Raw genomic sequence first — 26,343 nt, 5'->3', positions numbered from 1 at the left:
ATTTGCGCTTAATGTTGTAACTGGCATATAACAGATAAATGTTTATTAGGTACTTTCTGAATAGGTGAACCCATGTCTCCCTCTTGCTACCATTTGACTACTTCCTTGTTCTACTTACAACTTATCAGGTTCTTGATTGCCAAGAAGTGCATTTTCTTAATGGATACCCTAAAAAGAAAGTTGTTGGTTATGCAGCCGTAAAGTCTTGGAAATGGTGATAATTCCATTGTCAATCCTTAACAGGGAACAGCGTGGCTAATGTATGCTCTTGTAGCCTCAAGAACAGACCAAAAATAAGCATCAAAACCAGCACCAAAGGCACCTACTTGTCCTTCCCGGCCAGGGCCTCAGTGTATTGGTCAGACTTGAACTGGTCTCCTGGCACAGCCTCCATGTCCTTGGTGACGCCCTTCAGCTTCTCTGAAAGCTCCAGGTTACACTCTTTTTCTGCTTCCACCAGAGCAGCCATCCGTGCAGCTTCATTCTTGGCTATCCTGGATTCCTGCAAAAGGAACCCAAACTGAGAGGCTGCCACGTCCCCACCTCGGTTAAGACAGCTGAGACACAAGGACACTTGTTGGCTTTGGGAAGGAAAGTATTGATGGGCAAGGTGACTGCCAGAAGGCAAGGCAGGAAGGGAAGAGGTGAAAGAAGACCCCTAGCCATGGCTCACCTCCTGCAGAAGCTGGATCTTACTCTCCAGGAGCTCACAAGTGTGCTCCGTCTCCTGCTGCCGCTCCTCATACTGGCGCCGGAGCTCAGCTTCACTGTGGCTGTTGAGGTTCTCCACATCAGCCCTGAGACCACAGAGCATTAGCCAGTTAGAGCCAGACACAGAATTCAGCAAATATTCGGCTAACTCAGAATCACACTGAAGAGAAGAAAAATTAAGCATTTTTTCTTAGCAATTACTTATGGAACTGCTCTTTCTAACCTTTTCAGGTCATCTTTTAGGAACCCTAATTTTTTGTGGCTTGGTAAGCAGGATGTGCTTGGCTCCCTAGAGGCTGCCCAATGGCTGCACACTCAAGGGCAGGAACCTTCATTTGGAAAGCAGGATATCATCAAATGGTTCAGAACTCAGCATCTGTATTCCTTGTCATCTGTTCCTGCACCCTCCTATTGAGACTGCTTCCCCCAGAGTGCTTTGCAAATTCCCTGCCTTTCTTTGTAGTTGAATTTAAAGTGTTCCTTCCATTTAAGTTGCTGGGACAGGACATCTGTTTGGATAGCCACAGAAATGCTGTCCTTCTTTACCACCAGTAATGCACGATGAGCCGTTCTCATTCTGGGCCACCTGTCCAGAGTTCTCTCCAGGTTTCCCAAGGTCCCATGCAGAGAGCAGACATTTAATCTGGGGATGCTCAGGGTTTTGGCTGAGCTTTGCTTCTCTGATATCCCTAGGAATGAATGTCCTGGCCTAGCACAAAGTGGGTAAGGTATCACCAGTGTATTTATAGCAAACAACAGCTGCCCTTGGATGTCTTAGGATTAAAAATTGGGGGTGGTATCAGGTGTTGAATGATTTTAATTCTGGTTTGGTTTTATTTCTGTTTCAAGCTAGTTGTTAAGAACCACAAACATCTTCTTTTTCTCAGGACAGAGAATCACCTTAAACCTTTACAGGCTCATCCAGTACTAAGCCCAGTGGTACTTTATTATTTGGCTCAGGAGCCTCCCTAAAGACTTCAGGACTTCTTGGCTGACAGTGGACATGACTCAGCATGATCCTCAAGGCTGTACTTGTCTTGCATTCCCTTGTCATTACACAGCCTTTGAGGGTGAAGGGATGAGGGTCTTGACTATACAAGGGACAAAAGTCAAGGGAATAACCCGAGACCCTAAAATAGGCAAATCTCAAGAATCATCAACTTTGACTTTGTCTCTACAGTTGACTCCATATCTCTAATAAATGAAATAGACAACTGTTGACTAGAAACCAGAGAGTGGAAGCTATACGTTTTCAGAGCAACCCAGTTGGCCATGAATGCTTGATTGTTGTGAAGTTAAATCCTTCTGATGTCACTTGTGAGTTCTGCAATTGATTTGAGAAATTGGGTTTTCTATACCTTAATTTTCCTCGTTTCTCAAAATAGGACAATACCTACCTCCTAAATCAAAGCTGGGTGACATTAAATTTTTTCAAATACTACATAAAACTTATACACAATTATTATTATTAGTTTTTCTAAAATCAGCTCACATAATGCCTTAGCATTTAGTGATGCCAGGATACTGTGTACACTGAGTGTGGTTCTGAGAATTCTGATCTTGTTGGCTTATCATCACGAATGAAGAAATACTGTAGACACAGAAGAAAGTCCAGATCAGATTGAATGGATGCTGATCCCAGGACATTGAAAATATTTTACTAATACTTGTCATTTAAAACTAAGACTTTAAAAATTATAAAAGTAACCATTTTAACAATGCTAAAGAGTATAAAAATAATCAAGTGTTCTCCCCACCATGAACTATTATCTTACTTCCCTGGCATAAGCAATGTTAAAGAGTTTGGTGTGCAATCCTCCAGTTTTTCCCTATGCATAAGCAAACAAACAGCATTCACACAGAGAATTATCCATCTTTACCCAAAAGGGGCTTAAACTATAAACATCACTCAGCATTCTTCCTCCTTATTTAATCGAAGACCTCCCATAATAATATAGAGATAATTCATTCTTTTACATACTGTATATATAGTTTATATATTATATAACCATCCCCCAGATGAAATCTCTCCAACCGTTGCCCTATGGATAGCTGCTTCTCATTTTTTCCATTACAAGTAATGATGAAGTAAACATCCTATCCATGTATCCTTTCACACTAGTGCTTGAATTTATAAGAAACAGAGTCCATCCAAGGATCATCTGATCAAAGGAAATGCTTGCTTTTTACTTCAGTAGGTAGGATCACATACAAAAACCATATACAAAAATGTCCTAATTCACACTCTCACCAGTAGTATGAGTGTGCAGCCATTTTCACCCACCATTATATCAGTCCTTGGTGTTATCAGAAGATTGACTGATAATCTCTGATAAAGTTTATCTGCATCTTTTCTTTCTACTAAAAGGGAAAGCATTCATTGTTTCCTGATCAGTTGATCACTTTTTAACAAGATTTATCAATCTGTTGCACAAGGTCCATCTGACTTAGTAATAGACAGAAAACTCTAAGGAAAGAAAGCACATGAAAATCCACTGTTTCTGAGCCAGCATTGTGACATAGTGGATAAAGCCACTGCCTGCGTCACCGGCACCCCATATGGGTGCCAGTTCTAGTGCCAGCTGCTCTACTTCCCATCCAGCTCCTTGCTAATGTGCCTGGGAAAGCCACATAAGATGGCCCAAGTCCTTGGGCTCCTGCACCCATGTAGGAGACCTGGAAGAAGCTCCTGGCTCTTGGCTTATGCCTGACCCAATCCTAGGCCATTGCAGCCATTTTGGGGAGTAAACCAACAGATGGAAGGTCTCTCTCTCCCTCTCCCTCCCTCTCCTACCCTCTCCCTCTCTCTCCCTCTAAATATGCCTCTCAAATAAATAAACAAATATTCAAAAAAGAAAGAAAATCCAATTTCAGTTACTGAATTGGAAGAAGCATTCACACGTCAGAGATAAGGTTAAGGAATTTAGTTCCACGTCTACTTCTCTCAGAGTGGTGAGCCTGACTCTAGGAAGCATTGGGGCTCCTCTTGCTCAGACACTCACCATGTTTTATCCAGATGCTGCTTCTTGTCCTGGAGTTCTCGTTTCAGGCTCTCCACTTCAACCTTCAGTTCGATGTTCTGAAAACATAAAGGGATTAATCATCAGCATCTGCCTCAGACCCTCCATCCCAGAATCGGGTTCCTACTTGAGTGGCACTTGGTTCACAGCTTTTCCTGTCAACTCAGCCCACTTCAGGCATGACAAATGTGGATCCACATGGCTCAGCAGCCCCGCAAAGATGAATGCACTGTCCAGATTCAGGATTTCTGCTGAGCTACCTACCCATTCTCCCACCTCACTGCCCCTGGATGACGAACACTATCCACACCTATTTACTCTCTGAGGCACTGCAGAACAGAGCGCATAGTACAACAATTTTTCTTACCAACCTAAGTCTTTTCTCCAAAACCAAATTGCTGTATCATTATATAGAATTATATTTGTAATATACCTGAGGATTTCATTAATTAAATAAATTATATTGTGAATGTTTTTGAAATCAACAACTATGTGTTTATCATAAAATTGGATTTTCATAATTTGGGTTTACTTAAGGTGAGAGGGGACTCCAATTATAAATCTATGCAGGAAATAATTTTTATTAAAAAGAACAGCAACAAAATTTGGCAGACAGAAAAGGAAATAAAAACATTCCAAGAGAAGTAAAGTATGAAAAACAGATTTGATGAAATGTGTATGATGTGTCTGATTCAGGTCAAGTGAACCATATGGTGAGAAGCAGGAAAATAGTTTTCAGCTAGCGTGTGAAACTTATGCAAGGAAGACTGGATAATAATCGGTAGAGGTCAAGCACTCATCAGAGAACTTTAGGCAAAATACTGCCATGATCGAGTCTGTGTTGAGGAAGAAACATATGGTAGATTTGAAGAAGACAAATGAGTTAGGAGGCACTTGACCAATACAGATATGGGACTGAGAGGCCAAGGAAGTGTAGGGGGAAATACTCCAAAGACATTTCTGAGGCTGATTTGTGAGATTCAGATTAGAGGGAGGGCAAAGACAATGCTGTGATTTCTGACATGTGAATGGGGATGTCACTATTAACAGAACAGAAAGAGCGGCACAGGTTGTGAGGGAACCTAAGGAGGAGTGCATAAGTATTAGGTGAGGGATTATTTCAGGTTAGAGCCTACATACAGATAAATTAGTCCCTTCCTTGATGAAGTCCATGACACAGGATTAAGCAGAAAGAAGGTTATTAATGAAAAAACTAAAGAAGTCATTAGATCAGAGGTTGACAAACTGATTGAAGGTACAGAGCCTGAAGTATGGAAAAGTGTGTTGCAGAGACTAGTCAGTTCAAAGGATTCACTCTACTATCACCATACAACCTCCCCCAATACTGAGATTTCTAGGAGTCCAAGGCCACATGCTACACCTGGCTATCACCTGCCTTACCAGCAAAGGCATCTCAAGTGCACTTTCTCATACAGAGTGGTAGAAGCAAGAATAATAAATGGGGAAAGCAGATACATGGTTTAGGCATTAGAATTTTTTATCTTGAAGGCAGTTAGTTTCAAGGTATTTTTGATGATCTTGGTAATAAGTCTCCAGTGACATACTGAAAGGAATGCTTGCTCCTCTCCTAAGGCAACAGTAGGTGATTTTGGCTCAAGTTAGAACATAGGCTGATGTCAGATGAGTTTAGAGTATCTTAATTTCTTCAAGGTTTACATCACAGCATTTAAGAAGAAAGTCTTTTAATAGCTTCCTTTGCATCTCAGTTAAATTTGTATTTGAGATAAGCAACAAATCTTTTTATTATAAAAAATGTTCCTTGCAATATTTGGAATATACTTCTTTTTAAGGTTTTATTTATTTATTTGTAAGGCAGAGTCAAAAAGAGGGGGGAGGGAGAGAGATGTCAATCTGCCATGCACTGGTTCACTCCCCCAAATGGCCACAACAGCCAGAGCTGGACCAGGTGGAAGCCAGGGGCTAGGAGTTCCTTCTGGGTCTCCCACGGAGGTGCAGAGGCCCAAGGATCTAGGCCATCCTCTACTGCTTTTCCAGGCGCATCAGAGGGGGTTGAATTAGCAGTGGAGCAGCTGAGACTCGAATTGGTGCCCATATAGGATGTCAGTGCTGCAGGTGGTGGCTTAATCTGCTGCACCATAATACTGGCCCCATTATTTGGAACATACTTATACCAAAACAGTGTTTGTTGTCTATCTTAACTTCAAGTTGAATGAAGCATTTTGTTTAGAAATGCTATGATCAAAAGATTAACAGCTGGTAGTAAAGCATATTTCAGTTTTGTATGAAATTTTCAATTCCAAAGCCTTGCACTTTAATAACTGTTCCTCTACTTGATCAATCAGTGAAATCAAGGATTTAATGGGCAGCTTCTCCATCCCCAACTCTGTGCTCAGTACTAAAAGTAATATTGTGTTATAATAAGAAACGGTCCCTAAGCCACAGAACTTTCACAGGGGTGATATGCATTCTATCACTTGGGAGATAGGAAGAGCAGTTTCCTCATCTATGATATGGAGAGAAGTGTACCTTCCTCTTTCATAAGCCCTCCTTAGATGGTTGCCAGGCAAAAAGAAATTAACAGATCTTAAGGGCGGGCGCCGTGGCTCAATAGGCTAATCCTCCACCTTGCGGTGCCGGGACACCGGGTTCTAGTCCCCATCGGGGCGCCGGATTCTTTCCCGGTTGCCCCTCTTCCAGGCCAGCTCTCTGCTGTGGCCCGGGAAGGCAGTGGAGGATGGCCCAAGTCCTTGGACCCTGCACCCGCATGGGAGACCAGGAAAAGCACCTGGCTCCTGCCTTCGGATCAGCGCAGTGCACTGGCTGCAGCGCGCCGGCCGCAGAGGCCATTGGAGGGTGAACCAACGGCAAAAGGAAGACCTTTCTCTCTGTCTCTCTCTCTCACTGTCCACTCTGCCTGTCAAAAACAAAAAAGAAAAAAAAGAAAAGAAAAAGGACTTCTAAGCTTGTTATTTCTCCACCAACTGATTCACTTGTAAATCTTGGGTAACATTCTGCTGTTTCTCCACCTGGAAAGTGACAAAGGCTGAAAGTCAAAAATGCTTGAGCAGATTAAAAAAAGTCTCATGCAGAAAACACGTGAAGCTTCAAATGACTGGAGCTGCATAAACATGTGTAGCTAGTTCTCAATCTCAGACAAAGGGGACAGATGGAAAAACAGTGACTTCTCTGGGCTTCAGCATCAGATCCACCCTGATAGGCAGTAGGGTTTAGGAGTCTCACACAGAACTGCTAAAACAGCTTCCATGTTACACACAGAATCTTAATCAGGTGTAAACTGATCATCAGAAGATCCCTGGAGAAGTCTCTTCCTATCATTTTTGCATGCAAAATCCTTAAATATTTAAGAACAAAAAGGGGGTGTAAGAACCAGTGCAAAGCCAGAGAGGCTGCAATTCAGTCACAGCTGAGCACTCACCTGCTACAGGGCCTCAGGCAGGTTACCTAATCACTGAGAGCTCAGCTTTCTCACAGGAATAGGATGGTTACTTTATTTTTATTAGGAAGCAAGCAATGTCTATTTCACAAGAGATAGTGGGAGATAGTATGTACAACACACCCAGAACACTGCTTTACACACAGTTTTTCAACAACTTTTTTTCAGTGTACCTTCATGCCTAGGCTTGTTTACTGTAAGAGATGTCCATTCTACTAGGAAGAGTATTTAATTTTAAAGAGAGGAAAAATGAAAGATGTATGTTGTATAGGCTCTATCCATTTTAAATCCTAGTTGAGAAAATGAAGTCAACGCTTTGCCAAAAAGTCACAGCTTTGAAGACCTTAGCACATATCTGTCCAGGTTTCTCATTGTAAAGACAAGGAAATTAAAGGGTTTCCTCTAAGGTAAAAGCAATAACCCAAACCAACCCTCTGCTTTTGCTTCCTCATTTCATCAGAGACACTGGCTCAGGAAATACTGCCCAGCTTTTCCTGGTCTAGCAGAATGTGATGTTAGTGACTTAGAGAATTGCTACATGTACTTAATTCTTTTTTGAACCAAAATATGCAGACAGTAAGTATAGTGCTCAAGAAAACAGGCCCTGAATGCGAGAAAAGGGCTTGGTAAATCACTTACCCCTTGACAAGTGTCCATTTTGTCATCCATAAAGGCAATTATAGCAGTACCAACTCAAGCAGATATTAAGGATATCAAATGAAATAAGGCACAAACAGCAGGTTACATGGTGCCTGGCACACAACAAGCTACTATTATTATATTCATAGCTACTATTGATTATAAAAGCAACAATGTACCCTCTCTGTCTAGGATAGCTGAAGTTCTCAGCCACAATCACATATGAGTATTAAAAACAAATATTACGGGGTCAGCATTTTGGCACAGCAGGTTAAGCCATCCCTTGTGATGCTAACATCCCATATTTGAGCACTAGTTCGAGTCTAGGTTACTCCACTTCTGATCCAGCTCCCTGCTAATGAGCCTGGGAAAACAGGTGAAATGGCCCAGGTACTCAGGCTCCTGTTACCCACATGGGAGACCCAGATGGAGTTTCTGGCTTCTTGCTTTGGGCTGGCACAGCCTTGGCTATTGGAGCCAAGTGGTGAATGAACCAGCAGATGGAAGATTCTCCATATCTCTCTCTCTCTCTCTCTCTCTACCTCCCTACCTCCCTACCTCTCTACCTCCCTCCCTCTCTGCCTTTTGAATAAATATATTTTCAAAATAAATTTTTAACGTAATATTATGTAACAAAAAGGAAAGAAAATTATTATACTAAATATAGAATATCCCAGGTACCCACACACAAATATACATCTCTTCTGAACATACTTTGTTTAATCCTTTTGAGATAAGTAAAAAAAAAAAAATCAGTAACAAAGAGGGAAAGGGGGAACAACTCACAGACCAAAAAATGGAAAACGGCTTGTCTGAGCCCTAGCGTTATGTCTATTCAAATGGGCAATAAAGTTTGAATCTCAAACAGAACTGCTAAAATAGCTTCATCTCCCAAAGATTAGATCCTACATCTACGATCAATTACTTCAGAGAGTCAAAGTCATTTCATAGGTGATACAAAATCTTGCCACATGGAAATTTGAGTACAAACTAGTAAACAGAATCAAACTCAAAGCCTTTTGCAGGTTCTATTGGCAGAAAAATCACTGCACAGTTTTTCACATTCAACTATTCTCCGTTAGTAAATATTCACATATAAATTGTAAATTCCAAGTACAACTGAAGTGAATCTCCAATTAACTGTGTTTGTTTATCCTATCATCAAATCCTGTCAGTTCTTTGTCAAGGTGTCTAAAATTTATGCCCTCAAGAAAGTGGGGCTGGGGAGTAGAGTGCCTCTTTTTCTGCATGTCTCCACAATACATCAGTCATTTCATCATTAGATGCTGACTAGTACCCCTTATATTAACTAGGTCAGGAGTGTGAGCACTGTCTCCCACATCAAACTAACATCCCACAAGATATTTCTAGGAGTTGGGAAGGAGAAGTTTAAACTGAAAGTGTGTAGTCCAAAACTCTGTGCTGTCTTTGAGATTCTCTAAGAGATTATAACCAGATGTTTCAAAATCTCTTTCCAATCTTGCACTTTCTTTGTAGCCTCCTGGTTACCACCCTGCTAGATAACACTTCCTTCTCACATCAGGGTAAATAGTTTCACAAATACTGCCCAGTTACGTTCTCCCCAGCCTTAGCCTTTCTACCACTTACACTTTTCCTAATGTATATCTCTGATTATTTCATTTTCTTTACTCAAAAAGCTTCATTTTCAATGAGATGTTACACAACTGAGCCTGATAAGAGAGTCTATTCAAAACGTGACCTCAATCTACCTATCCTGTCACTCTCCGCCAGCCTAGCTGGATTTTCCAAACATGCCCTGTGTTTCCTTGGTGCCTCATCCCTGCTCTCCTTTCAGCACCATCACTAAACTCCATGGCCTTTATGAAGTCTTTATTTAGTATCTTATGCCTTTGATTTTATGATTTTTCATTCTTTTTTTTTTTTTTTTTGTACTTCAACATTGACAGGCCATATAATCCTTTATATTTCTGAAAGTCTCATTTCCTTCTTGACATTACAAACTCTCTAAGAGCAGAGTTAATCATGGTGTGGTGAGACTAGCCAGGTGTGCTGTTCTCAAGCTTCTGCCTCTCAGTTTTGAGAGGCCAGGACAGGAATTTCAGGCTAGGGAGACATGGATTCAAATGCCTTTCTGCCACTTCCCGGCTTGGGACCTTTCTTGTGTAAGTTACTTCATCACTTAGAACCAAATTTTCACATAGAAAACGTAGGTATTTTTTAAAATGACCTTGAAGGACCTTGAGGGAAATAGTGAACCTATGTAAAGTACCCGGTCAGGTGCCTGATTTAAATAACACAGCTGTGACTCACCTAAGGCCTTCACAGTACCTTGTGCCTATGGATGTAATAAAAGCATTGAGTAAGCAAGCCAACAAATGAACAGACTAGGGGCCAGCACTGTAACATGAGGGGTTAAGCCAACACCTGCATTGCAGCACCCCCTATGAGTGCCGGTTTGAGTCTCAACTGCTCCATGTCTGAGCCAGCTGGCACAAGCGGGAAAGAAGACGAAGAAATAAAGATGAGTTTAAAGAGGAACCTTCAACTTCTTTAACTGGGCCGCCTGAAGTAATAAGAGCAGCTCTCTCTCTCTCTCTTTTTTTTTTTTTTTTTTTAACAGGCAGAGTGGATAGTGAGAGAGAGAGAGACAGAGAGAAAGGTCTTCCTTGCTGTTGGTTCACCCTCCAATGGCTGCCACGCACTGCGCTGATCCGATGGCAGGAGCCAGGTACTTATCCTGGTCTCCCATGGGGTGCAGGGCCCAAGCACCTGGGCCATCCTCCACTGCACTCCTGGGCCACAGCAGAGAGCTGGCCTGGAAGAGGGGCAACCGGGACAGAATCCGGCACCCCGACCGGGACTAGAACCCGGTGTGCCGGCACCGCTGGGTGGAGGGTTAGCCTATTGAGCCGCGGCGCCAGCCAAGAGCAACTCTCTCACTTCACCTCTTCCCATCTTTTTAGACTCTAGCTCTCACATTGCCTCACCCCACCCTTCCTCTCCCTTTCACCTGCTCACCTCACCGGGCTTGAACTGGATGGACACTTCTGATCTGACTCAGGGCAGGATGACATCCGTCATGACCTGGTTGCTTTTTTTTTTTTTTTTCAAACAACCAGTTCTGAGTGATGGTAACGTGAAGGGCTTATTCCTAAGAGCCCACCACCCTCCTCCAAACACAAGGACTTTTACTGACTGAGAAATCCAGCATGTAAGTGTCTTTGAAGGCCACCAAGGCTTTGCCTGGGCTGCTCTCTGCCTGTGATGCTGTTGCTCCTCTTTCTAAACCTGCTCTTCAGCAAGGTTCAGCGCAAACAGGAGCTCCTCCAGGAAACTTCCCCAACCCTGAATCAGAACTAATCCTTTCTCTTGACTCCAACTGCACTTGGTTTACTTCTAATACGACTGTACTTTACTAGATTCTTCTGAAGGTACAAAGGGGTACTATCGTAATTATAATTATAGTACTCTATAATGACCCCTATAATGACTCACAGTCATCCGATGTCCATCTAGTCCAGTGCTCACTTACTCTGCCCTGCGTTAGTTGCAAGAATGTCTGGCTTCCCCTCCAGCTTTTAGTGTCTAAAAAAGTACTTTGCCTTCAACAACTCCCAGTATAAGTTTATAATATAAACACTATTGTTTGTCTTAAATTGTGGACTTAAACCTCTGTTGTGTATTTAATGTCACACTTCTGCACTCATGTGTAGATGTTTGAACTAATCTGCAAGTTCTCTGCGAGAACCATGCCTTATGTTAGTGCATAAGCCCTCACTGTCTACTGCTGGCGGCAGGCCTCAAAGAAATAAACAAGAGAAGAAATCCTGACAGCCCATCAGCACACATTCACTGATAAAATCAGCAAGTAAAGTATTTATTGGAGAGTAAAGGTTGCCAAAACCAAAGTGCTTTTCTTGGCATCAAGTTCTTGACCTCGAGGGGCTCTGAGTGTAATAAGAGACAAGTTAGGGTCATTGAGTGCAGAAAATGGACACCGCTCCTTTGTAAGACAGTGAGAAACCAGCCAGAGAGAAGCAGGCCTTCCACAAAAGAGGCTTTATATGGGACCAAAAACAACACAGCTGAACTCCACTCTAATCAATTCTGTAAACGAAAGGAATTCAGAAAGAAGTAGTTTAACAGGAAGAAGAGCCTCAAAGTCTTGTGAGGGGATCCTCACACGTCCCTAATATTCACCCAGGCTGAAAAGTAATGCGTTTTGTTTTACAGTATTTTCCTTTTGAAATGACATCCCTTCTAGGAAAAGAGTAGTTTATAAGTACGTTTTGTATGTAGGGTAATTTTCTTTTCCAGGCTTCTCTGATACCACTGGGGCAAGGCCATAACTCTATGAAACAGGATTAAGCCTACTTATTTTCATAGGGATCCTACCTGTGCTGGTCAAGAGACAAGGAGCTGGTCCCTTACATGATCCCTAGAAATGTGTTTTTGTAGCTTCCAAATGAGTTCTTTTGTAGACAAAGTTTCTCTCCATTCACTAAGTTCTAGAGCAGCAATGGAAACCTGGTGGCTCGAGATAGCGGGCTGTGTCACTGACCAGCCATGTGACCTCAGACTAGTCACCCCTAAAGCTCTGCATTTCTATCCAGACAATTAACTTGAGTCAGAGCCCCTCTCTCTTGCCCTTCAGAGCTGTAATACTGCTTGCACTGCTCATCTTCTTCATGGATGTGAGACATCTTGCCAGAGGTGTTCAAATGCAAAACATTAGGTTTTTAAGACTTTACTGTGGAGTGGAGGAAAGGCTTCATGCAGAGGTGCAATCCCTAGTGTCCTCTGTCGCCAGGGAAAGGTGAGCAGGGCAGTGTCCTCAGCCTCAGTAACCAGAATACTGGCCAGGGCACTCTTCTGCCAGAGCCTGCCTTAGTGTCCCGTTCCCCTAACAGATGGGGAAAAAAAAAAAAAAAAAAAAAACAAAACCATGAATTGGAAAAGTTTTAGTTTAAACAATATGAGGATCCACATCCAAACGGCAAAACTCTGTTAAGTCCCTGTGTCAAAGCCAACCTCTGTCAGTCCCTAGCAGAGGCCTGGAAGTTATACCATTCCTTCCCCATTCCAGTGTACCTTGATGAAATGAACACAATCACCTACAACCAAGTAAGCAGAGATGGCAGATGAGTTCTAAGGAGACTGGGTGTTTGGATGGACACAGCTAGTGTGTGTGTGTGTGTGTGTGTGTGTGTGTGAGAGAGAGAGTACTCATTGGACAGTGGACAGAGTAGCTGACTTGTAAGATGGTAGCATTTGTTTTATTAAATATTTAGTGAATACCTAATTTATATGTGCAAGGCATTCTAATAGGTATTAGAATGAATAAGATGGACACAATCACAGTCCTCAGAGAATTTACATCCTCCGGGGGTAATTAAACAGTTGTTTATAGTAGACTATAGTACACAAGAGTCAAGAGCTGTGTGGAAATCACACAGGTGGCAGATATAAATAGCAATAGACACACAAATCAATGCAGGTCCATTGTATAACTGCTAGATTTAGCTTCCAAAGAAACACTTGTAGACCCAAGTCAAGAAATATCATACCTTGGTTTGCTCTTCTTCTCAGAGTCCCAGTTTTAGTCTTTTAGGGAACAGGTATATAAAAGTAAATCTGAAACTACAGTACTGCTAAGGGAAAACAAAGAATCCAGTACTTAGAGCAGTGTCGTATGATACAATGCAAAGTGTACGCTTTACAACTAAATTGGCCTGGGTTCAAATACCAGCTCTCCCACATTCTTAGGTTGAACCATGTGGAAACGCAGGTACTCAACCTTTTTTTTTTTTTTTTTTTACAGTTTTACAGAAATCATTCTCTGTATTCCACAGGTAAATCACTTTGATCTAAATTTCAGTTTCTTGGCCTGTTAATTTCAGGAACATTATGAAAATATAGATGAAAATACCTGACATACAGCAGGTGTTCAATCAATGTTAGTTTCCCCAAAGGTAGTCAGATACAGGAATTATTAGGAGAGAGGGAGCTGGTTCTGGACAACACTGAGCTTGGGAACCCAAGAAAAGACGGATTAAAATGAGGTTTCTTTGGAATTTGATAGTGGCTGTACATATATGGGTATGTACATGGGGGTGGGGAGTATATGGAAAGTCTCTAGACCTTGTGCTCAATTTTGCTATGAACCTAAAATTGCTCTGAAAAATAAAGCTTATTTTTAAAAAATGAGATGGTTTGTTTGTTTTATTTAGACTCTGAATAAAGAGCTCCCAAGATACATGCTGGCTTGCTGTTCACACTGACCTCCAAGTAAACCCTTCTCAGTGTGTCACGAGTTATTCATTCCCTAGGGTCACTCTGTTAGAATCTTGGTTGAATCCCAGAAGCCTCTGTGTATCTGGCCCAACTGAGCGGGCAAGTGAGCAAACATACACACAAATACCAATGACCTCAGTGGCTCTCCCCCCACCACCCCCAGGACATTCCTCAGCAACACAAATCTCTTTCACTTGGCTGGAGCCTCTCTGTTCACAAATAGGCCTAGCTGAGCTTAAGTTAGCAAAGTGCAGGCTCCCTACAAAAGCCAGGGGTGAGACTGGAGCCCCTGCAATCCCCAGGACACCTTGCATGGAGACAACAACCCAGCCCCACTGAAGGAGCTGGAAGGGATGCCCCCAATGATTTGTTTCTCTCAGCTGTTTAGGAACAGGAGCTCACAGAAGCATCCTTTGCTTTCCTTGACTTCTCACACAAGGAAGCATGTACAGAACTGGGGATTAAGTAAGAATTTACTTCAGAGTCTAAGAACCATCAGAATTTTTCTATAGACAAATTGGAGCAGCAGGAAACATCTGGCTGACTGCATATTTAAAAATTTCTGTGACGTCTACCATGATCTGTTATTTAGCCCCAAATTCAGCTTCCAATCCTGGATTGACATTTACTTTGATGTATTCTCCAAAAAAGGATGAAGCCGCTCACTGGTGTCCTTATTTGTTTAGACAATAAACTGGGTTCTAAGTTCTATCATCCGGCAATCACTCCTTCCTTGGATGTCTAGCTGTGTCCTGATGCCAAGTCCTATGATCAGGCAACTCTTCTAAAGCCACGCTTCTGTTCTGGACAAGGGACAGAACTCACCATGCAGACCATACAGCTGAGCCATCTAGGATGGCAGGCATGAGCCACATGTGGCTACAAAACCCTTGAATTGTGACAGGTCCAAATTGAAATGTGCTCTAAGGGCTTCAGAGACTTACTACACATTGGAGTTCACAACAAAAGAATAGAAAATCTCAGTAATAATTTTTAAATGTTGATTTCATGTTGAAACAACATATTCCTAATACATTACTAACATTATTTCTTTTTACCTTTTTTTTTAATGTGAACACCAGAAAAATTTCTATTACATGTGTGGCTTGCATTATATTTCTGTTGGACAGTATTCTTCTATTAAGACACATTAGGAAAAAGATGTGCTTGCTTCAAGCACACTACATGAAGACTTGTTCTAACCTGTATCACAGTTAATCCTGTGGTGTAACAGCACCTTAGAGTGTTTTGTGACTTTATGGTATCATCATCCATCAAAATACAGAAGTGACTCCAGCTAATTATAAGTGAAACAAAACCACCCAGGACGTGCTAAGAGGCACTACACCAAACAGGAGTCAGCAGCACAGTAATGTTCAAACTATATTCAGACACTAAACTGCAAGTTAATGAGAGCAAAGTCTCCCTCTGTCTTACCACTGCATCCTCATTGTTAGCACAGTTCTCATATATAAAAGATAATCATCTATTTGCCAAATGAAGGGATATTGTGAAAACACAGCCCACTTGAAAACACTGTCAAGATTTTCTTCTTTCTACTCTGTTTCTTTCATAAATGTGTTTGTTCCCTACATCCACCAGCCCACCTTGGAGAGACTGCTCTGTTATAGGAAGAGCCAGAGATGAAAATAAAGTGCTCTAAAACCAGAAGCTCGGGGGAGAGCAGATAGCCAGGGATGGGAAGCAGGCTCCTCTTCTGCCTTTTCTGGACAGATGAGCCCCATCTGCAACTTGTATGGTTTCTGCAAGCATCAGCACAAATTTGCTGAATTCTTATTATGGGCTCGACAATACTGATGTTAAAGGCTATGGAGGAAATTTGGAATCAAGCCAGCCTACAAGGTATTTATAACCAAGGAGAGATTGTAAAAATGTATACATGGAAAGATAATTGCCACCAGAGATGAAATAGTATTCATGAAATGATGTATTAGAACTACAATTGTGGGGCCAGTGCTGTGGCACAGTGGATAAAGCTGATGTCTTTGATGCCAGCATCCCATATCAGCACTGGTTCATGTCCCGGAAGTAATGATGAGTAAAAGCCCAGCCAAGCATCTGGAATCTAAGCTGAACTCTGAAAAATAAGTAGGGTTTGCATCTGTAAAGAGAAAAGATACAGGTATTCCAGGTGTGAACAAGGATGTGTCAGCAGGATTAAGAACACAGGAAGGACAGTAACTTACTCTAAGAATGTTTGAAGACATATATTGGGGAATAAAGCTTGTTTCCTACCTCACTAAGAATACTGAAACAACCAGAATAAAACTCTGACAGTCTTCTGCCACCATATCTATCCACCTACCAGCATCTGGCTCTTTCCACTTGTGACCACAGATCAACTGCCCATGCTTCCATCTAGTGCCAAACTCCCACTTAAACATTAAGTCCTATTTTCTCTACCTCTCAAAAACAACATGAAATCCCCTCCTCCCCTTTCATCAGTCTTTCATTTACTACTGAAAAGTTCTGTTGGCATATGAACATGCTATTATTCATCTATCTTTACATAAAAATCCTTTGTGGAGAGACCAGCATTGTCACAAAGTAGGATAATCTACCATCCCATATGGGTACTGGTTCATATCCTAGCTGCTCCATTTCCAATCTAGCTCCTTGCGAATGTGCCTGGGAAAGCAGTGGAGAATGGCCCAAGTACTTGGGCCCCTGCCACCCACAGGGGGGTACCTGGAGAAAGCCCTTTATCCTTGTTTTGACCTGGCCCAGCCCTGTTGGGACCATCTGGGGAGGGAACCAGCAGGTGAAAGATGTCTTTCTGTTTTTCTCTCTCTCTCTTTTCTTGCCCCCTCTTTGTAACTCTGCCTTTCAAATAAATAAATAAATCTTTTTGAAAAGTCCTCCATGGACTCCACACCCTTACCAGTTTCTGTCCCATGTCTTTACTCTGCTTTTAAACACTTCCTCAATGTAATGATCCATGCTCACGGACTCTGATTCTTCTACTCTCATTTGTTTTGAAACCCACTGCATTCAGGTTTTTGCCCTCACTACTCCACGCTATACCTATTCTAATCAAGATCACTGATGACATTCATGTTGTTAAAATCCAAAGGTCAGTTCTTAGTCATCATATTACTCACGCTATCAGCAGCCTTTCAAAAGGTTGATCCCTCCCTCTTTCATGATACATTTTCTTCACTTGCCTTCCCAGACTTCAGACTCTTGGTCTTCCTCCCACTTTGCGCACTTGTTTCTTCTCTGTCACTCTGGCTGGTTCTTCCTCTTTTCCCTAAACTATTAGTGTTAGAGTGACCCAGGCTTCTCTTTGGTCCTTTATCTTCCTCCTTAGTAGGTTTCACTTCTTTGGTGACCTCATACAGTCTCATGACTCTCAAATTTTTATCTCCAATCACACCCTTTCTTCAGAACTTCAGACTTGTATACTCCACTGGTAACATGACATTGCCACATTAAATATCGAACGAATATCTCAAACATAAAATGTCCAAAATTGAACTCATACTCCGTACCCTCAGATTACTCCATCTGTAGCCTTCACCTACCCCAGCTACTCTTTGGTGACTTCCCGTGTCACTTAGAGTAAAAACTAAAGTGTTTCAGATTATACAAGAACCTACCAGATTTTCATCAGTCTATTACCTCAGGGGCTTCCTCTCCTACTCTATAAGCATCCCTACCCTTTCTACGCTGTTTTAGCCACAAAGTTCTTCCTGCTGTTTCTCAGGATCCAATACCCTCCCCCCAGTTATCTGTTAGGCTAATTTCCTCATCTCCTTCAAGTGGTTGTCTTAAAATCACTTTCCATGGCATAACCACTTTGGAAAACATTTTGATAATATTTTATAATTAAATATGTGCTTTTATATGACCTAACATTTCTACCACTGGCTATGTATTTACCCAAGAGAAACAGAACAAAGATTTACATATGAATATTCATAGCAGCCTCCTTCATAATAGCCACTCACCAGACACCATATGTTCATCTACAAGTGAATGGAAAAACAAATTGTGTTATATTCAAATAATAGAATACTATTCAGCAATGAAAACAAACACAATGCTGATAAAATCAACTTGGATGAATCTCAAAATCAGTATGCTAAGTGAAAGAAACCAGATGCCACAGTCCGTACTGTAGAATTTTATTTACACTAAACTCTAGTATAGACAAAACTCATCTATAAACAGAAAACTGATGATTTCCTGTAGGTAGAGTGTGAGAGGAATGGCACCAGTGGGACATATGATAACTTTTCTTGGGTGATGGAAATATTTTATATCCTGATGGTGTGGTGATTGTTACATGGTTGTGTACATTTGCTGAAAGTCATCAAATGGGACACCTAATTAAGTTCATTTAAACAAAAAGATGAAAGGGAGAACAAAAACAACAAAGGAAGTGGCAATGCAAATATCTGAGTGCAAAGGATGAGTAAGGAGCTCAGCATGGAGACTGCCAAACTAGGACACCCTGGCCAGTTTGGAGGGTTACTAATTCTGTGACGGTAACCCAGGAACAAATCCTCCGCCATGGGTCAGTCTCATGTTTGTTTACTTCCCTTTCCATCTCATCTCTGGGAAAAAAAAAAAAGTAGGAATATAGTGTGTGGACAGATTGTCACGTGGCTCCCAGGAATCCCTTGCTCCTATGTTCCTGCTTGTGAGAAGTCTTCTCCCTGTGGGCGTGGGTGGGACCTACGAGACTAGCTTCTAACTAAAAGCATATGGCAAAGGGGATGGAATGTCACAGCTGTGATTTAAATATATATAATTTTTTAATCTGAGAGGCAGAGAGAAACACACACACACACACACACACACGCACACACACAACACAGAGTGCCAGAGAAGAGAGAAAACTCCATCCTGCTAGTTCATTCCCCAAATGTCCAGAGTGTCCAGGGCTGGGCCAGGCACTGGAGGAGGGAGATGGGGATGCATTCCAGGTCTCCAATGTGTTAAGTTCTGAGATTCTGTCTTGCTAGCACAGTTGCTAGAGAGCTTGTCTTGCTGACTTGAAGTGGCCACATGGCGGTAAGCCCATATGACAAGAAATAGTGGGTGGCTTCAAGGAACTCCAAGTGGCTTCTAGCCAACATATACCAAGAAATCAGGGCCCCAGTCCTACCACTGCAAGGAAATGCAATTTGCTGACAATCTGAGAGAGCTCAGAACCAGATTTTTTTCAGTAAACCTGCTAAATGAGAACACAGCATGGCCACCACCTTGGTTGTAGCTTAATAAGACATGAAACAGAGAACCTAGCTAAGCTGTGCCTAGATTCCTGACTCTCATACTGTGACTTAACAGAAGTGTGTATGTGTGTGTGTGTGTGTTAAATTATTTTCTAAATATGGCTTCCCCTGAACTCTTCCTTGCCACTTGCTTTCCACCCATATTTTTGACCTCTACCCTGTTCTACTGTTTCCTTTTTCCCCAAGATAATTTTTCATTCCAACATTTTTCATATTTTATCATTTATAATATTTATTGCTTATTGTTACTCATGATAGAATTTAAGTTCCATGAGGGCAGGAATTCTTGAACAGATAGAAAAGAATCTGGATGGTAATGTGGACTCAATATATACTCTTAAGTATATATTATATTATATTATATTATATTATATTATATTATATTTAGGTTTAAACTAAATCTTACCCTCAGCAGGGATGCAGAGTAGGTAATTACCACAGGTCACATACTGAGAATTCATGTACCTAAAATCCACTATTAGATCACCTCTGAGCCTGTTTTTCTCAATGTGAAAAATCCCTCTTCTAGTGCCCTTTCTCATAAGCCTCATTTTCTAGTTTTTAGTTTGGTTTCAACAATTTCCTATTTCCTCTGAATTTCTGGAGTTCTTTAACAGACTCAGCCCAGACTCAGCAGTATAGGGAGATAAGGGTAGCCCAGGCACTATTACGCTCCACAGGCAATTGCACCTGTTTCACAAATAAAAATGAGGTCAGCACCACCTCTTACTGCTGATCAGCAAGGAGACAATTGCTACCTCTTCTTGCCACAATCCTGGTGAAAGTCACTGTGAAAACAGATACTGCTTTCTCCCTTTGTCTCAGAGACCTAACACCTGCAGTTATTCACTGAAAAACACTATTTGCATCTGAAAGAGTGACTAAATTCTACAGAATGTTCCAAGACCTTGTTTATTAACTGCAGAATGAGGCCATATAGCTTATGGAATACTAGGTACACTCCTTGAGGCTATTTTTGGCTAATTTGGTTAGAAAGGGGGATAAGACACTGAATTCATATGGCTATCATGTGATTCATACTAAACATGTATAAAATGCATACTGTAGTGCCTAGCTCATAGCAAACACAACCTGGATTTCTTCTCCCACAGGATTTATTTATTTATTTATTTATTATTTCTTTTGAGAGGTAGAGTTACAGAGAGAGGGGGAGACAGAGGGAAAAGTCTTCCATCCACTGGCTTACTCCCCTGGAACTGTGCCAGGCCGGAGCCAGGAACCAGGAACTACTTCCAGGTCTCCCATGTGGGTGCAGGGGCCCAAGCACTTGAGCCATCTTCTTACTGCTTTCCCAAGCCAAAGCAGAGAGTTGGATCAGAAAAGGGACACAAACTGGTGCCCACATGGGATGCTGGCGTCACAATGCCCACCCCGCCCACAGGGTTTAAATAGGAAACATTTAGCATTTAGCATTGACTTGCCATGTGATTGAGAGAACTGGGGGAAAGGGGATGGAGGATATGGGGCAAGTAAGGACAGAAAGAGCCCAAGAGTTGAGAGAATACTAACAGCAGAAGGTGGGGCAAGACTTAGGTCTAGAAACCTCTCCTTGAGATAAGTAGCTACAAAGGATAGAAGACATCTAGGGCTGTCCCCCACCCCAACTCCCACCCTCGGCATCTTATCTGAAGGTCTTTGGGCACTGTGAAAGAGTCTGGTCCCATAAATAAGCAGAGAAAACAGAAGAGGAGACAGGGAACAGAGAAAGTAGAAGCTGGCAGTTGAGGGCCAAATAGAAATTCTGAAGTTGAATTCATTCCTAATTGATATCACCACTCTCTACTTACACAATTCATGCAAGCCCCTTTATGTGACCCCTGTGGGACTCCTCTGCTCCCACCCCCAGCTCTGCAAAAGATGGCAGGGACTGGTTCCTACTATCCTGACTCAGTCCTCTGAGGTTCCAAACGGATTGGCAGCAAGCTCCCGCAGACCGGAAGGGGCTGGAGGGAAAGAATAAGGCTCAGCATGCATACTGCTCTCCACCTCCAAGGGACTGCTCCTCTGAGCCCCAAACGTTTGATGCCTTCATTTTTGATATCTGTGCAGGGAAGACCCTGGCTTCTAGCTCTGAGCCCAATAGTTCCTGATTTGGGAGCAGAGGGATGACAACATACCCTGCTGTCACTGATTGAGTAAGTGCTAGATGGGCAAAGCCAGAAGACACTCAACTTAACTGGAGAGAGCCAGGACAGAAAGTTCTCATGGAACCTCTGAGAGTCACAAGCTACCCGTCTGGCCTCAGGTAGGTGGGAGACTTATGAGGAGAAAGGGACATGGAAGGGATGGCTTACTTCCAGCTTTGTACCAGTGCCTAGACGCTCCTTCTGCAGTCGTCCATCACAGGCTTCTCACTGCAGCCTCCCCTCACTCACTCAGGGACTTAGAGAAGGATTTCCCCTCCCCAAGCCTCGATGTGGGCTTTTGCAGGCCCTGTGTGCTTGTAGAGGCGGCTGTTAGCCCTTCAGGGCAGCAGGGCTAACATGAGGTTGGGAGATGAAAAGGTGGCATTAACAAAACAGCTTGTGCCTTTCATTCAGTCCTAACCTCTTCCAGCCAAGTTCCCAAATAGCAGGGATGGTAACTGCCCAGTGTGGGCCCAAGTCTCTTCTGAAGTTGCTTGGCAAAAAGCCACCTGCCTATCACATAGCTCTCCACAGAACGGCATGTACCGAGGCCGACCATCGCTTCGGTGTGTGGGTGGATTAGCTGCTGTTTAACACGATAGGGCCGGCCCCTTTCAAGTCTGGACCAGCCCCCACTGTGTCTTCTCCGGTACAATGGAGCCTCATTTCTCTGCACGGTTGTTGGACATGCTTAGATGAGATGGCAAAGGCCAGCGCAGGAAGCAGAGCAAAGAGAAAACACAAAATGCTCACGGTGGCTTTTGAAAACACCGATGAAACTCCCAGAGAGGAACTAAATATTTTCTTTTGGCAGCAGGCGCAGAGTACAGAATCATTTATCTGTGAATTACTCTGGCTCCTGCTGTGTAAATGTTCTGTTTTAGGCAAGAAATGCAACAGGGAAGGAAAAAAACAACTTCCAACAAGCACATACATTTCTGGAATTTTTCTTTAAGATCAAAGTCATGACAAGCAGCCTGGACAGGCAGTTAGGCCACTGGGCTGCTATCTCAGCTTGACCTCTAATTTGCTGTCTGACCTTAGGCAAATGACTTTGTCATTAGTGGAGGAATTATAGAGATGATCTTCAAGATCCTCTCAAGCTCTACACACAGATTCTGTGTTTTTATTTATCTCCCTTCAGGTGAAAGTAAGTCTCTTTTTCAGCTACCCAAATGTAGATCCAACCTGTTGATTAACCCCAACACAAACACATTTTCTCTTTTAACATATCCTGTACTCTGAGCAAAAACAGAATCTTCCAAAAAACACATTAAAAATACCCCATCCATACCCACTTTGCTACTGCAAAAAAGTGAACTCATTCAGTCGGGAAAAGCTGCTTCGGGCACTGAATGCTTACAGAATCTCAGCTTGTCCCTAGTAACTGTGCTAATTATAACTCCAGCTGCCTGGTAACAGCACTAGGTTTTCCCGACACTGGCTGGCAGTTCTGAAGCCATCTCACTTCTGCTGGCACCACCCATCCCAGAAGCCAACAGAGACAGAAGTGGAGAGACTGAGCTGGGGGAAAGAGGGGAAAACAGTCAAAGAGGTCATCCGGAATCAGGGAACTTCAGAGCTGGAAGGGGGTTCAGTGTCAAGACTGGTTCAGCCCACTCATTTTGAACTCAGAGACCAGCAGCCTACAAAATGTGTCTGTCTTAGCCAAGAGCCTGGCAGTCTTCCTCAGTCCTCTCCAATTCTCTTATCCCAATCAGGCACCAAGTCTCATAGATATTTAACCTCCTAAAATGTTCAAAGGTCGGTCCCCTCCCCTCTGTTCCTTTGTCTTTGCTTAGTGGGTCTTTTTTTTTTTTTTTTTTTTTTTTTTTTTTTTTTTTTTTTTTGACAGGCAGAGTGGACAGTGAGAGAGAGAGACAGAGAGAGAGAAAGGTCTTCCTTTGCCGTTGGTTCACCCTCCAATGGCCACCGCTGCAGCCGGCGCACCGCGCTGATCCGATGGCAGGAGCCAGGATCCAGGTGCTTTTCCTGGTCTCCCATGGGGTGCAGGGCCCAAGCACCTGGGCCATCCTCCACTGCACTCCCTGGCCATAGCAGAGAGCTGGCCTGGAAGAGGGGCAACCGGGACAGAATCCGGCGCCCTGACCGGGACTAGAACCCGGTGTGCCGGCGCCGCAAGGTGGAGGATTAGCCTATTGAGCCACGGCGCCGGCTCAGTGGGTCTGTTCTGACTTCCCACTCCCCTTACCTGTCTGTCTGCCCTCGACCGAGGAATCTAGTGTGCTCTTTGTGCTTTAAAGCCCAGCAGTGGCTCCTTAGCACCCTCACACTAAAATGCCACAAAGCACCTTGCCCTGCAAACCCTTCAGGTTCATTCTGTGCTCCTTAACTCGGCAACACAAAATCACTTAGAATGTTGCTCACACGTCCTCTGGTTCTTTGCCCCTAGGCTTCTGCCTATGGCAAAAACCCTCCTTCCACTGCATCCATTGACTGGCTAAGGTTTATTTATCTTTGAAGACAATGCTCAGAAGTTATTTTCTCAAGGCATCCTTTGAAGAGTTTCCTTCCATCTGCTCTATCCATTTGGGATGCAAGGCCACATTTGACTGCCTTTATATTTTGTATATAATGCTACTACCACCTCTTACCACACTCTGCTTCCTGGGTTGGACTCATCTTGCAGCCTGTTACTTGAAATCCATAGTGGGCACCAGTGAATGAATGGATAAACTCAAAGCTCTCCATGCTCTGCCCCTTACTGACCTATCCAGCCCCAACACCCTCACCCACCCCCACCCTGGGACCACATGTTCTAGCCACACCGAATGACCAGGAAGATGACCAGACACACAACACTTCTCATGCTTCTGTGCCTTTCATATAAGGGGTCTTCAAAAAGTTCACAGAAAATGCATATTATAAAAAACTACACATGGAATTCAATTTCTGTATCAAAATAAATCTTAATTTTCTTAAGATTATATTTATTTATTTGCGAGGCACAGTTACAGAGATAGAGAGATAGACATCTTCGATCTGCTGATTTACTCCCTAAACCACCACAATGGCCAGGGCTGGGTCAATCTGAAGCCAGGAGCCAGGAGCCAGGAGCTTCCTCTGGGTCTCCCACATGGATGCAGAGGCCTAAGCACTTGGGCCATCTTCCACTGCTTTCCCAGGCCATAAGCAGAGAGCTGGATCGGAAGAGAAGCATCCAAGACAAGTCCCTCCCTGCCCTATATTCTGTTTCTTCTCTTTGAAATGCCTTTCCCCATTAAAGGTTTATTTGGGGCCTGAGACACCTGCCATCCCATATCAGCACTGGTTCAAGTCCCCGCTGCTCCACTTCTGATCCAACTCCCTGCTAATGGGCCTGGGGAAGCAGCAGAGAATGGCCCAAGTCGTTGGTCCCCTGCTACACACTGAAGATCCGGAAGGCTCTTAGCTTAGTTGTGGCCATCTAAGAATGAACCAGCATGTGGATGATCTCTTTCTCTCCCTCTCTCTGTAACTCTGCCTTTGAAGCAAATAAATGAATATTTTTAAAAAGATATTTGATTTAAACTATACACAACTGAACAAGACTTTACTGGTAGGTTTTATTGTTCTTAGTACTATAGAACAATTTGTACATACCTCTATGGTAGCCCTTATGATACCATTTAAATTTGTTGACATCATTGTCCACCAGCATCTAGCACAACAGCAAGCATATGGTAAATAATCAATAGATGTTTGATTGAATACATGAATGCATGTGTGCAAATATGAATAAATGAATGGGGTTGGCACTGTGGTGTAGCGGGTTAAAGCTCTGGCATGAAGCGCCGGCATCCCATATGGGCGCTGGTTCTAGTCCCAGCTGTTCCTCTTCTGATCCAGCTCTCTGCTATGGCCTGAGATAGCAGTAAAAGATGGCCCAAGTCCTTGGGCCCCTGCACCTGCGTGGGAGACCAGGAAGAAGCTCCTGGCTCCTGGCTCCTGGCTCCCGGCTCCTGGCTTCCGATCGGCTCAGCTCTGGCTGCTGCGGCCATCTGGGGAGTGAACCAGTGGATGGAAGACCTCTCTCTGTCTCTACCTCTCTCTGTAACTCTTTCTTTCAAATAAATAAAACAAATCTTTAAAAAAAAATGAATGGCCACAGTGATATTTCAAATGAGGAAAATATTTGATACAGGAATTTAGCATGCTTATCCCTTTAATTGTAGCAAGCTCCTCTTTTTTTTTTTTTTTTTAAGATTTATTTATTTATTTGAAAGGCAAAGTCATAGGCAAAGAGAGAGAGAGACAGAAAGAAAGATCTTCCATCTGCTGGTTCACTCCCCTTATGGCCGCAACAACCAAAGCAAGGCCAATCCAAAGCCAGGAGCCAGGAGCTTCCTTTGGGTCTCCCACATGGGTGCAGGGGCCCAAGACGTCCCAGGCCATCAACTGGGAGCTGGATAAGAAGTGGAGCAGCCAGGACTTGAACCAGTGCCACAGGTGGATGTGGTGGAATGAAAAGGCCATGCCAAGATGGCCACTGGCAAGCCAGCATCAGTTACTCAGAAATGGCTTCAGAAACCACCTGGCAACAGAGCCTGCCTAGCAACATGCTGTGATTGGTTAGGGCATAAACCATCCCTTGACCATATTGGCTGCCTCAGCTATATAAGCTGCTGTACCAACTGAAATAAATGAGTCTGCAGGCTACTCGCCTCCTGCCTGCTTCACCCAACTCCCAGTGTCTGTGTGATGACTACGCTCCTCTTGCCCCCACCGCGCTCCTCCTCTCAGAACAAATCAAAGCAACAGGTGGAGGCTTAACCAACCACGCCACAGCACCAGCCCCAGTAAGCTACTTCTATCAGTGTGTAAACCTGAATATAAATAACTAATAAAAAGGA

The 26,343-nt window shown here is 43.1% G+C and overlaps 1 protein-coding gene across 33 annotated transcripts in view; it reads right to left on the bottom strand.

Moving 5' to 3' along the window:
• Positions 1 to 26,343, bottom strand: part of PDE4DIP (phosphodiesterase 4D interacting protein) — a 233,807-nt gene that overhangs the window by 105,285 nt on the left and 102,179 nt on the right. For 32 of the 33 annotated variants that reach the window (XR_011390489.1, XR_011390490.1, XR_011390488.1 and 29 more), the window contains 3 exons: positions 3,714 to 3,790; positions 674 to 797; positions 327 to 502 (listed from right to left, as the gene is read on the bottom strand). Coding sequence is in view for 27 of the 33 variants with exons in the window: in XM_017345940.3 (XP_017201429.2) it covers positions 327 to 502; positions 674 to 797; positions 3,714 to 3,790 (377 nt within the window). In the remaining 6 variants the exon portion in view is untranslated. Of the gene's footprint in view, positions 1 to 326; positions 503 to 673; positions 798 to 3,713; positions 3,791 to 17,204; positions 17,412 to 26,343 lie in introns of those variants that run through there. The other variant, XM_070077801.1, reaches the window with a different exon arrangement.

This window comes from Oryctolagus cuniculus, chromosome 7 (assembly GCF_964237555.1).
Source record: "Oryctolagus cuniculus chromosome 7, mOryCun1.1, whole genome shotgun sequence".
NCBI classification, from domain to species: domain Eukaryota; kingdom Metazoa; phylum Chordata; class Mammalia; order Lagomorpha; family Leporidae; genus Oryctolagus; species Oryctolagus cuniculus.
The sequence above is the reverse complement of the archived record's forward strand: the minus strand, read 5'-3'. Positions and strand labels throughout refer to the sequence as shown.